Source organism: Ctenopharyngodon idella, chromosome 3 (assembly GCF_019924925.1).
Source record: "Ctenopharyngodon idella isolate HZGC_01 chromosome 3, HZGC01, whole genome shotgun sequence".
NCBI classification, from domain to species: Eukaryota; Metazoa; Chordata; class Actinopteri; order Cypriniformes; family Xenocyprididae; genus Ctenopharyngodon; species Ctenopharyngodon idella.
The window spans coordinates 8,447,054-8,461,185 of NC_067222.1; the positions used below are offsets into that span (position 1 = coordinate 8,447,054).

General features: G+C 36.7%; 1 protein-coding gene across 1 annotated transcript; it reads right to left on the reverse strand.

Annotated features, from left to right (window-relative positions):
* Positions 1–5,961: 5,961 nt before the first annotated feature.
* On the reverse strand, positions 5,962–13,999 carry LOC127510189 (torsin-1A-interacting protein 1-like). The gene is made up of 3 exons (XM_051889755.1): positions 13,948–13,999; positions 6,985–7,059; positions 5,962–6,834 (listed from the first exon to the last, which is right to left on the reverse strand). Exons 1-3 carry the CDS (start codon positions 13,997–13,999, stop codon positions 6,053–6,055), a joined length of 909 nt encoding a protein of 302 aa, XP_051745715.1. The 3' UTR covers positions 5,962–6,052.
* Between the last annotated feature and the right edge of the window lie 133 nt (positions 14,000–14,132).

Below are 14,132 nucleotides of genomic sequence, written 5' to 3' on the forward strand. Positions count from 1 at the left end.
ATGCAGAATATTAAAAGAATAAAACATGAAGAAAAATGACAATTTTAGTAACAGTGTCATTAAAAGGGTCTTTTGAGCTGCTAATCCTACTCCTACCTCTAAACCTACCCATAACCATTTCTTAAAACTATGTACAGTTATGAAGAAAAACATAACAGACAGACAGCTGAAATCACAATACTGTATTTATGGTGAAAATGTCAAAAGCGGTAACAAAAGTAGTTCAAATGACGATGTGTTGCATTTGCAGTGCTATCTGGTGGTATTTAATAGTTTTGTATGAGGTACAATTTATAAGGATTTAAAGTTATTAATCAATTAAAATTTCCCCACCCTTCCAAATAAGTAGTAAGAGCTGTGATTGCTACGTTAGGATCAGGGTGTGTGCTGACGTAAATCTGTGTATAATAAGCATAACAATGAAACCCCAGATCATACTTTTGAATGATGTCTCCAAGAGGCAACATCTATTTGCTAAACAAAATGGGCCCTAGCACAGACACCTTGCTGAACTAATGTTGGTTCGGATTTATTTTCCCGACATACATAATGAGCAGTGAGATAGAATTTAAACCATTTAAACAGAACACCAGAGATGTCTAACCATCCACGCAGCCTTTCATGAAGGACGGTATGACATACTGTGTATGCACTGATGAGTCTAGGTCTGTTGGTGTATGTATATCCAGGCAGCATGGCCAAATTTAGATTGTAACAGCCATTTGGGTGATACCATGTCTCACAGAGAGTGAGAAAGTCAAGTTTCTTTTTGTTGATGAATATGATGATTATGCAATTATTCTATTTTGTTTAAAGTTGTTTTTCTTTGTTGTAGCTTTACGTAACCCAATTAGTGATGATGCATAAAAATGTATTGAAATGATGTAATGTAGAAAAGAAAACTATGTATAAGAATGATATTAATGGCTATTATGTATGCATGTATACTTAACCATGTTGAAGTAGTTTATATATGGCTGTTTTACTTACAGTATATGTTTATGTTAAAAAGAAATATTAAATTGTAGTGTATAGTACAAAATTTATATTAAAGTAATGTAGAGTAGAGAACATTTATGTATTAGATACAAGGAAATTGTAATGCTGTAGATAAGGCATATTTTACAGACGAAAAGGAGACGGACACAGAGGAGAAGACCCAAGAGGAGAGCTAACAGGAGAAAACGCAGGCTACGTCAGAAACACCTTAAAAGGATTGTGGAAGACTTGGCAGCTCTCCAACTGATGACAACAGATGAGAATTTAACATCAGCAGTGAACTGTCTGAGGATAAAAGACAGATGAGAAGACTGGCCAGGCAGATACTGATTGAGCAGTGTCTCTCGACGCGAGAAACCCAGTTGATTACACCTTTGATTGAAACTTTGCTTTGTTTTGTTAACTTTGTTAATAACCTTTGTTTGCCTTTACTTTTATTAAAAATTGTAATTAAAATTATTATTACATTAATTGCAAATAACTGTCTACCGATATTTTATTACTAAACCCTTGAGCACGAACAGACCACAGAGAAGTCTTCTGAACAAATTGTAAGTACTGTTTGAATGCTTATGATTTAGGTCAGATTTGACTTACTCAACCTAACCTGAGAATAATAAATAATAAGGTTAAAGGTGTGTCACAGACACGCCAGGCTCTACACTAACCCAATCACAACGCACTCCCTCTCCTGAGTATTAACAAGCCACACCTGACGCTCATTCAGCACTCATCACCACAGCCACATAAAAGACACGCCAGATCACACAGTCACTGTCCGGTCTCGTTATTGCATACCTGTTGTTATGCTTACCTCCAGGACTCCCAGAAACGATTACTTACCTGTCTCCAGCGTCTCCTGTGATCCCTTGTGTCTCCACGTCTCCAGTGAGTTTCCAGTGTGTTCGTCTGCTCCCCGCTACTCGGCATCCTCGCTCCCTGAGGATACAAAGACAAGTATCAGATCCAGTATCACGTCTCGACCATATTATCATATGCTCCAACTCACCTGCACTCTGCTTGCACGCTCTGTTACCTCAATAAAACCTGATTACACTTACCAGTGTCTCCGCTCCCTTCTGTCCGTAACAAGGTGTTAAGGTAAAAGTTATACACCATAAAACAGTGGGTAGCTGTAGTAGATACTTGCTTGAGTTGCAATTGCGTGATATAAAGTCAGAATTCTGAGATAAAAACTCGCAATTGCGTGAGATAAAGTCAGAATTCTGAGATATAAAGTCACAATTGCGTGATATAAAGTCAGAATTGCGAGATATAAAGTCACAATTGCGTGATATAAAGTCAGAATTCTGAGATAAAAACTCGCAATTGCGTGATATAAAGTCAGAATTCTGAGATAAAAACATGCAATTGCGTGATATAAAGTCAGAATTCTGAGATATAAAGTCGCAATTGCGTGATACAAAGTCAGAATTCTGAGATAAAACTCGCAATTGTGTGAGATAAAGTCAGAATTCTGAGATAAAAACTCGCAATTGCGTGATATAAAGTCAGAATTCTGAGATAAAAACTCGCAATTGTGTGATATAAAGTCAGAATTCTGAGATAAAACTCGCAATTGCGTGATACACAGTCAGAATTCTGAGATAAAACTCACAATTGCGTGATATAAAGTCAGAATTCTGAGATATAAAGTCGCAATTGCGTGATATAAAGTCAGAATTCTGAGATAAAACTCGCAATTGCGTGATACACAGTCAGAATTCTGAGATAAAACTCGCAATTGCGTGATATAAAGTCAGAATTCTGAGATAAAAACTCGCAATTGCGTGATACACAGTCAGAATTCTGAGATAAAACTCGCAATTGCGTGATATAAAGTCAGAATTCTGAGATAAAAACTCGCAATTGCGTGATATAAAGTCAGAATTCTGAGATAAAAACTCGCAATTGCGTGATACACAGTCAGAATTCTGAGATAAAACTTGCAATTGCGTGAGATAAAGTCAGAATTCTGAGATAAAAACTCGCAATTGCGTGATACACAGTCAGAATTCTGAGATAAAACTCGCAATTGCGTGATATAAAGTCAGAATTCTGAGATATAAAGTCACAATTGCGTGATATAAAGTCAGAATTCTGAGATAAAAACTCGCAATTGCGTGATATAAAGTCAGAATTGAGATAAAAAGTCACAATTGCATGATATAAAGTCAGAATTGCAAGATATAAACTCGCAATTGCAAGGAAAAAAAGTCAGAATTGCGAGTTTTTATCTCAGAATTCTGACTTTTTTTCTCACAATTAACTGACGGACAGTTTCTCTGTCTATAACAGTTCCGGACATCCAACATTTCTGGTGCATCCGATAGCCGTGCTGCCGTCCTGATGTCTGAAGCTGTTGGTGTATAAAATGTGCCACTTTAGCTTTGTCTGTTTTATTGCGCCGCCGCCACAGCTGATTCTTATTATTATTACTATTACTATTATATTGGTATTATTGTGTAATCACAACACATTTGCTCAAAACTTGTCAAATTCATTAGTGTATCCATTCTGTTAAAAACAACTTTTATTCACCAAATACTTCCACTGTAATTTGCAGAATTGCATGATTCTACCCTTGAATGCCCCCTTTTATGGAGCCACCAGACTTGAATTGCAAAGTTACAAACTTGATGAAACATGATAGGTATTGGTGTTTTAGTATTAAGCCCACTAGATGGCAGTAAAAGCTGTTTTTTCTCCTTGAAATGCTGTACTCATGTACAAGGTTACAGTGGAAACATGCTATATGCATATTCCTGCATAATGTTCTCTGTAATGTCCAGAGACTAATCTTTTTTGTTAAGTGTCTCCTCCAGTAAAATCAAAATTTCTTTATTGCTAAATCCGCAATGAAAATAATCCTTTATGATGTCTTCCATTTTATGTAGAATAATAACGAAGCAGCAAATCCTGATGGTTAGTCGCAATGAAAGGAAACGCAAACAAAGTAAGAACTGCAAGAAATAAAGTTTCACACAATTGTGAAAAAAAAAGTCAGAATTGCGAGAAAAAAAAATCAGAATTCTGACTTTATATCACGTAATTGTGACTTTATATTTCAGAATTCTGACTATATATCGTGCAATTGCGAGAAAAAAAGTCTGAATTGCAGGATAAAAAGTCACAATTCTGACTTTATATCACGCAATTGCGAGTTTATATCTCAGAATACTGACTTTATAACTCGCAATTTTTATCCATGTGTGCACCAAACCCATCTGGTGGGTTTGCTGCCAAAAAGCTCTTTTTTTTAGTTTCATCTGAACATAGAAGCCGGTCCTGTTTGAAGTTCTAGTCGTGTCTGACAGCTGAATATACTAGAGTTTGTTTCTGGATGAGAGAGAGGAGGATTTTTCTTGAAACCCTCCCAAACAACTTGTGGTAATGTAGGTGCTGTTTGATAATTTTTTTTTTAGACTTTCTGAGACTCAAGTCTCAACTAATCTCTGCAATTCTCCAGCTGTGATCCTTGGAGAGTCTTTGGCCACTCAAACTTGATTGATCTATCACAATAAATTGATCTATCATTTCACAAGTTTTTGTGAGTCAAAAGGTCCTGTTAACTGGAAAATGTTTATTTATTTCTTTTAACAGTACAATGAAGTCTAAATGAATGGAACTGATAGTGTTTACTTGATATTCTTTCTAGGACACCGTGTTTACTAAACCTAAAAATCAAATGTTCCAGTCAGTCGCAATGATTGTTAGCGTAAAATCTCTTCTTTCATTTCCTGTTTTTTCTTAGGTGCCATCCACATCCACCATGTAAGAGAACAAGAGCTGTCCACAAACGGTTTTTCAGCGTGGACTAGGCCTAACACTGAAGAAAAGATTGTGGCCATCCGAGGGAGACATGAATAGACAGATAGGATAGAGAGAGACCACTCATGTGTTCAGTATGGTCCAGCAGAAAGGGAGATGAAAGGAAAACACATCTCTTACATCAGAAACATGTCAAAGAAAACAGAACAGACGCAAATATTAAGGGAATGTTTAAAGGCTGGAACACACCAAGCCGACGCCGATGAAGTAGTGGGGACGAAAGGGGACTGCGGGGTTGGCTCACGTCGGCAGCGTCTGAGTCCAAAGTTGCCCTGACACACCAAACCAACGCTCGACAGCCGACGGCCAAGTAGCACGTCATTCTGCGCCTGCGCAAGATGAAATGCCTTTCCGTACCAGCAGGTGGCAGTAGCTGAACAGCCAATCAGAATGATCAGATGGCCCGACGGACCGACGAGCTCTGACGCCGATTCAACATTTCGAATCAGCCGAAAAAAAGCAGACGAGGACCAACTTCAGCCGATGGTGCGGAACACACTGAGAAAACTTAGTCGGCCTTAGTCGGCCGATGAACAAAAACTGCCCGACGACCGACCGTTGGCTTGGTGTGTTCCGGCCTTAAGTTTTGTTTTTAGTTTTTCTACTAAAAACAAAACTTTTTATGCCTTTTGTCTGTTCATTTACATGACAGCAGCACTTTGGCAACCTGAAAACGCAAACTTTTAAAATGGGTTTCAAAATGCAAGTCGTTCTTTACAAAGTGACATCGCCAACTACTGGCCTGGCAGCAGAATACAGCGTGTTTAGCTGTTTTTGCAGATCCAGGGATCATTTTGACAATGTTGTCGTCTGTAAAAAGAAAAAAACCTTTTAAGTAGATTAGATCTTTGTCGTGTAAACGCACCCCGAGGAAAGTTTATTTTCTCCATCAAAGCTTTAAAGCAGGAAAAACGCAATCATGCACCAAATAATACACTTTCAATTCTAGTCAATCATATTTACTGACTAAAAGGAAATTTAATGTAAGACAATTTAGATACAAACAGATCTACATGAAAAGAAAGAAGAGCTTATACAAAATGAAAAAAAAAAAACTCTTCTGTAAATTTCATAATCTGAAATGTTACAATTTATTTTGAAAGGAAGAAAATTGTGAGGCCCACCATTCATATATATAATTCAAAGTATGAGTCTGCATTTGAAGGCAATGCATGAGTTTTTTTTTTTTTTTTTAAAAAGAGTAATTTGCGCAAAAATGATATCAAGAAGATTCACCACAGTCCTCACAGCCCTGATGTTCAATTTTCTCTTCTACGGACACCGGTAAGATGACATGTGAAATTCTGCTCCACAGTCCACTCAGTTTGTCCACATCCATTCGATTAAATTTAGCTGACTTGTCAGAGGAGACAAACTTCTGTTTTATATGATCATATACCATGTCCTCAACACTTGATAGACTGGCACTGGATGGCACCTCTGCATCAAGCATTACAGTAAAGGTCAGGAGGATGTTTTTATAAGCTGCATTTTCATGGTCACAGTAACGATAGAAGATGAGAGTGGATCCAGGAGGGAGCTCCTCAAAATGGTGGATAATTGCAGCAAACTTTTCACCCCCAAAGGCATTGCTTAGTTCTTCATCAATGTCCATCTTGACCTGATTGCTGTCTTGTGATGCTTTGCTTTTTCCATTAATGTTCAGAACTGAAGAGTTACGGGCAGTGGAATAGGCTTGAGCCAAGCACTGAGTCAGACAACCAAGAGTCCTTTCAGCCCTAGGACCAGATGTTAGAATCAGACTGACAGGTTCAGTGGGATGGTCAGTCGTTAGGTGGCGTTTGATATGTAAAATGCTCCTCTTCCAGAGCTCTGGGCGCTGATTTGGAAAGCTAGTCTTAAGTTTTTCCATTTCCTGATTGAACACATCCACCACTTTAAAGTCTTTTAGAACAGGTGGAGTTGAGTCAAAAAAGTGCAGATATAATTCAGGACAAACCACAGATGCAAGAATGACAATAAATGCACAAATCCATAACAGTTCTGTAAGAAAATAAATGATTAGAGTGAAATTATTGGCTGCTTCTCTGTGAAAATCATTTGACAGTAATTCATCATAATGGTAAAAACGTCTCGGAAAAGTTAATTATTTATAGACTTAGAACGGTCAGAATGGAGAGTAGAACAACTCACTATCATTCCTTCCCACTCTGATCTGTGGTTGGCTTTCTTGTGGAAGTCCAGAAGGGGGGGTTTGGTGTAGTGAATCTAAATGTACAAATGTAAAAATGAAACACTACTTTTCAAATTGCAACAAAATTTCATCTAATTTATGGAGAGTTGATTACCAAATCGTCACCTTGGAATTATAAGGTTCTATCTGACATTTTTGTCAAAATTGAGTTATTCACATATTCCTATTTTGTGACAACTTATTTACATTATCTGATGTTTTAAGTTGTGTACATTTTGGGACTTTTTTTAAGAAAACAAAAAGGTTCTATCTATCTACAGGTTACTCTTAACTTGGTTCTATGAGGTTCTATCTGTGAGCCAATCAGCATTTCGAATGTGCACACGAGGACCAATCAGGAGGCCAGTTTAACTCCAACAGGTGAGTTGGAACAGGATGTGAAACCTCCTGACGATGTAATTTTACAACCTTGTCTAAAAAACTCTGAAACCTTTGCTAATCTATTAGGATTAGTAAAACATTTATCCTGCAAACAACATTCTGAGTTGAAGTCTGTTGATTGAACACTCCTTCTCGTACACTCTTGATTGAACACAATATAGACATAAGAGATGCTAAACCTGTTCGTCAACGATTTTATTGTGTATCGTTTGAAATTGGAGTCAGAAATTGAAGTCAATTACATGCTTGAAAACAACATAGCAAATCATTCTTTTCAGATTGGGCTTCGCCTTGCCTTGTTAGTGGGAAAACCAGATGGTAGACAGTGTTTTTTCACAGATTATAGACAAGTGAACATTCCTCCAGCTCTGTCTGAGATCCGCATGACAGCAGCCTTCGCGCTGTCTCAGCAAATGCGGGGCTAGAGCCGTTAGGCTCAGTGGCTTGACTCCCTTCACACGTGAAGAGAGCTGGCTGGGTGCGGAGCTCTCTCAGTTAGAAATCATCACAATGAATGCATCCAAATTGAATTGCATGCTCTGCTACAAGACAGGTAACACACAGGTTATGACCATTACCAGACATTATAAAATGAAAGGACACACTGTTTAAACTTCTTCTTGCCATTATTCTGCTCTTACCCTTTCTCCTTTTTTAAATGCACTGCTATCTTCACACAGAACACAAACAAGACAAAGAGGTTGATGAGGTTCTCACTGACACTTCTCATACGCTGGGGTGAACCTTGTGACGTCATGAATGGCATGTTGGTACACGTGCCTTAGAAACCAGGTTCCGTGGGAAAGCATCCTCATTGTGTCAGTTGATGCAACGCTGAGTTCTCTTGAATGGGAACCGGAAAGGGTTTATAGGACCCAATAAAGTTTACATAGCATTTTGCAGAATCATGCCGTCATTGGTTTTGTGTTTGCCTTCTTTTTTTCTCTCGTTTTTTTTAAATGAGAGCAATGAACGCAGTGTCATTATACTGCAGTTACTGTAAGCCTCTTTTGGGGCTAATTAACTTTTAATAAGCGTGCCAAGCTCATGACTTTCTTATTCAGTATCATCATGTAGTTTTAAAATAAGCATCACCAAATATCTTGTGTTGGAGTTAATCCATTAATAAACCAATATGATAAAGTGTGAACTCTGTTGTCTGTGTTTTGTGTTTTGTTAAATGTATGTCCATTTGAATTTTTCTTTTCTTTGGGGACAGTGCAATAAACAATACTGCAATTTAAAAAATAGTGTTAACTGATGGTATTATTACAATGTTGAAGCAACCAGCATAGGCAAGTGCTGTTTTTCCTTTTACTCTGAATAAACAAAATAATTTTTGTAAAATGTAATAATTATGTTGCAAAAGTGTTGCCACAATTAATAAAATTCAATTGACTAAAATTTTGAAATTTCACTAAAAATAGAAACTTTTGAGTCGGAGAGGTCTGAAACTTTAACATTTTTATATTGATAGCTAGGGATATGTCTCCCACACTTTTAGAAATAACTTAATTTGTCACCCACACATCCACTTTTAATACATGATTATTACATTTTACAATAATTAATCAAGCGTAGCATTAGTTCTGGCAGGTCACGCGAGTCAAGCTCGCATCAGCTGACTCTCAGCTGATCCTCATCTACCTATAGGAATATGACGCTATCACAGCTTCCGTTCTCTTCCCAGAAAAGAACCATACTGCCAATCCTAGTCTCGCTTTGCCAGACCTTCAGACTGATGGCAGAAGGTCTGGACTCTATTGCAGCTTTCATTGGCCAAAGACTGCCGAAGAGGACATTTGACTGACATATAACGCAACCAATCTCAGTTCGTTTTGCTCCGCGTCATGTTTAGTGGGGTGGAAATGTAAAGTCAATGTCCCTACGATAACAGACCAGCGTGCATCTAATAAATTATTCATTCAAGAACGTGTTCGTAAACTATTAGTTAGTTATGCTGTTAAACAAAATAGGATGAAATAATTTACATTTTGGTAACATTTATCAAGTTCACTACAAAAACACTGAATGACAAATGTCTCATGCGTAACATTAATATAATTTATCTGTTTATGACAATTTTATTCATATATGTGGATGCCACATTTAAGTTCTAATTGTTAAGGGTCTATTATAAAAATGTTGCCTGATGTTTCTTAAATGTTCAGTTATGCTTAATTCCTAATATCCAATAATGACATCCAATAGGCTGTTCTTCAAAACATGTCGTTTATTTTTTTTTTTCAAATTCTTTAAAAAAGAGAAGAGATTGAGGCTGATGCAATTGTTCGAAAACAGACAAGGCGTTTATACTTGACGTGCTTGCTGTTGTACTGTTCTTTGAAATAACAGGGAGCGACTCGGAGTAATTGTCCTCTAAAACCATCAGGAAGCAGCAGCGAGAAGTAAGGTACTCAAAACGTATGCCTTGGCAGGATCAGACAGGAATGTCTACAGTAGTGCTGCAAACTCCAAAGTAATCTAACAGTGCTGTTGGTGTCTTGTGTGCCTATTTTTTGTGCTTTAATTTTTCTTTAATTGATGTAAAAGTCATTATAATAACATTTGTAATAAAGCAAAATAATGTCCAACAAATAATGGTTTTCTATTTTAGTAGCCTATACTTTAAAATATAATTTATTTCTGTGATGCAAAGCTTAATTTTCATCAGCCATTACTCCAGTCTTCAGTGTCACATGATCCTTCAGACATCATTCTAATATACTGATTTAAATTGTAATAATATTTCACATTACTTTTTTTTTTTTTTTTTTAATCAATCATGTGCAGGCTTTTATTAGACAGAGACATAGTCGATAGCAGGCATGGGTTGGCAACAGCAAACAGGAATAAACAGGCGAGACAAAGAGTATACCAGGGACAAGCGTGGTCAGTCAGTGGCAAACAATATCCAGGAGGGCCAGGCTAAAGAATAATCCAGGGTAAACAGGCAATGGTCCAAGAGAGGTGCAAACAGAGTCCAAATGGCAGGGCAAGAGAGGAGTCCAAGACAGGCAGGTAATCAGGAAACAGGCAATAAGAAAACAAGATGTGACTAGACTTTGACTAGAACTACAAACTCAGACTAGGACCGAGAACTGGCTCCGTAAAGTAGCTACGCTAACACAGCATAAATGCTAAACAATACTCATCAGTGACAGAGAGAAAGTCCATGGCTTATGTAGGGTGTGTGATTGGCTACAGCCGTGTGTGTAATCAGTGCAATGGATGATGGGAAAAGAAATGATTTGACAGCAACAGAAAATATAGTTAATATATTTTCGTTAACGTTAACATGAAAATACAGTTGTTCATTTTTTGTTCGTGTTAGTTCACACTTCACAGTGCATTAACTAATGTTAACAAGATTTAATAATGTATTAGTAAATGTTGAAATTAACATTAACAAAGATTAAGAAATGCTGTATAAGTGCAGTTCATTATTAGTTCACGTTAACTAAAGTAGTTAACTAACCATATTGTAAAGTATTACCGAAGTCACCATTATAGTGAAAAGTGTTTGCTTTAGTTGAGCACTTGATCCTTGGCTCTTCTTAAATTACTTTTTTACACCAGTTGCAGCAGTGTTTCATTAAGATCACTTGTGCTTTGATAAAGTAGATCAGCTGAAATTGTCTGCTTTTGCAACATTGAAATGCTTGTTGTACAGTGATTTAAATGACTGTTTAATGACTGTTTCAAATCAAATACAGTAGTAGTAAGGTTGAGGCACTACTGAACTGTGAAAGTATTTTCTTTTTACTAAACAAAGAGAAAGAGCACTAGTGCATTAACACTGACACAAACTGAGAATATCTGAAACATCTTTTGTGCAGCAATTTCAAACTGAACATTTAGACACACTTTGACATCAACACTCATCAAACAAATCTCAACAATGGTGACAAAACAACTACTAAAATTCATGCCGTAATGCATGCTGGGAGTCATGGATGAGTTTTGATTGGTGTACCCAGAATGCACTACAGCATGATTAGATTGTCATGGCACTGCTGGAGCAAATGCTGCAGAATCACAAGATCAGTAGAAAGTAAACTAACAATCAGTAATGAGGTTTCAGATGTGATCAATGAAGCAAACCACTTTATGATTATATTGTAGAAAACAGAACATGGCTCCTTTAAGTATTTTAGTTACCCTTTCTGTGATCTAGTCTCTTATTGGTTGTTCAGTTACGCACTCTTTTGTATAGGTTTTTCTTTAGTTAGTTTTTGGGGTCGCTCGCATGCTCATCGCACGTCGGAAAACTGCCGTCCTGTGCCGGAGCAAGAGCACCTAGCAGCCGCATCAATTAAAGTGTGTGTTCATGAACGATACTGTTGGTGAGTGCGCTGTGAACTGTGACTTACATCTGTGCAGAAGTTCAGTAAACTCTGTGAACGAATCCCCTTGTCGTGGCTCATTTCACCCGCGTTTCCCACTGCATCGACCCAAATCAGCAGCACGACAATATCTTTAATAAGTAGCAAGAATCTGATTTCTGGCTTTCTTTAACACAACAAACGTTTTTTGTTTTGTTTTGTTTTTTTCTAAACAGTGTTAAAGCAGCCGGAAAAAAAAAAAAAAAAAAAAAAAAAAAAAGCTTATTGAAAAATTCAATGATCAAGAGAAATGCTATTCGCCAAAATGGTAACAATTATAAATAAATAAATAAATAAGTGAAGCTGGTAAAGCTGTTAATGGAGTTGTTTAATCATCCTCTTCTGAGATCTTGAGAGATTACATTTAATTATTTGCAGTTGATGTTTCAGTGGCTGACATCAGATCAATTATTATTTGCAGTAGAAATTAATTTGTGAATGAAAAATTTCTCAACCGAAACATGGCTGATTACATTTGAAATAAAATAATTTACAATTGAAATAAAATAATTATTTATTTTGTTTAAAGGTGCAATATGTAAAATTTTTGCAGTAAAATATCCAAAAACCACTAGGCCAGTGTTCTATATTTTGTTCACTTGAGTACTTACAATATCCCAAATGTTTCCAATTATTTTTAAATCGTGAGAAAATTGCAATTTTAACCAAGGCTCCAGGACGTGTGAGGGGTCGCCTGTCAATTGCGTCATACCCGCGTTACCCTCGGTTTCCAGTTTTATTTTGTAGAAACCATGGAAACACCAAAGACGCTTTATTATATTACATGTTTTAATAGACAAGGGAACAACTGTTTTGATATATTTATAGACAGAAAACTAATTATTGTTATATAGCTCAACACGTTTATTCTTATTGTTTAAATCAATTTTCTTGATTTTTTGCGAGTACCTTGTTTTACCATGCCTCAGAGAAAAACACTATTTTGTCAAGTGGCTAACATAGTATAATCAGATGCAGCTTTATTTTTAGTAACAGTAATACAGCATTTTCTCCATCATACAATATGTTTTAAAATTAATTTCATGCCATTTATCAACACAATAAGCCATCCAGCATTTAATATGATATTCTAAAATCAATCTCTCTTACTGCAGTGTGTAACAGTGTCTCACAGCAGCCACCGAGTGAACGCACAGAGTAACGTTATAACATCATTTTCAACACACTCAAATGTATCTAATATGATAAACAGCTGTGTTACCTCATACTCATGACCGGAAAAGCGGAAGCGGCGCCGGCGACTGTGACATAATAAAAGTTCTGCTGCTCGCGAGGCGTGTTGATCAATCACTCCAGCGGCCTCGTTCAGCTCCCACAACACTCGGTCCTGCTCTGCTTCATACTACAGTAACGTTAATAATCACATCCATGAACATGATTTCTGCCCGAGTCCTATCCCAATTTATTTCCACCGGCTGTGAGGTGAAGACCACATGTCCCAAGATTCAGCCCTTGAACTTGGCATCATCAAGCTACGCCTTTGTTTTGAATAGGCGCCCCCTAGCGGATGGAAAAACTACATAGTGCACCTTTAACTAAGAAAAGTCAAATTAGGTTAAATGAACATGAGCTGTGGTATTGAAAACTTAAAGTTCACTTTATTTTCGTGAAGTTACTCAAACTAAACTTTATAAGTTCAAATAACAAAATTTGTCAAGTTAAAAATACTTAATTTTGTAAGTAAGCTCAACTTAACTTTTTGAGTTATCTTTTTACATTGACTCAGTTAAGTTAAAGAAACTACCTTTTTTTGCAGTGTAGTCATAGATCAGTTATGGGGACACTTATAAACTTATGCAAGGTTAATGGAGCTAAATATGTATTTTTCTCAGGCCTCTACACCACAAAGACTGTATGCACATCCATTACTACTGTTTGACATAGTCAATCTGGCTTAAGTTCTGTATGAACACGCAACTAAAATCAACAAAAGTCACGGTCTCTTCTCATCAGAGTAAGAAAGAATGTATGGCTCAAAGGTCCTAATATTTTTTCACTAATGTTGGAGTCATATGAAAACATTTCTAAACTCTTGTAAATAACAATACATTTAGATTTGCTTGTAAGACATGCTGTTAGCAGGTAACAGTCTCCCAGTAACAGATGCTGGTTTACAGAATGACAGAGAAGACCTTTTTAATTCCTTTTTAGTCCATTTAAAAGGCATGTAGAAGAAAAGGGCAGAGCCTTATCACCTGATTTATCACCTGTTTGTGGTATTGATAGTAAAAGTTTGCTTGCTTTTTAATCAATTTCAATTTTATTTTTTTAAAACACTTAAGATTTTTCATTTACCCAAC

Excerpts from the sequence above, each read along its gene's own strand:
- LOC127510189 (XM_051889755.1), bottom strand. The coding sequence starts at position 13,999 with ATGCCTTTTAAATGGACTAAAAAGGAATTAAAAAGGTCTTCTCTGTCA. Across the intron at positions 7,060-13,947 it reads AAGGTCTTCTCTGTCATTCT|ATTCACTACACCAAACCCCC; the intron begins GTAAACCAGCAT and ends TTGTACATTTAG. Across the intron at positions 6,835-6,984 it reads CAGAGTGGGAAGGAATGATA|AACTGTTATGGATTTGTGCA; the intron begins GTGAGTTGTTCT and ends ATTTTCTTACAG.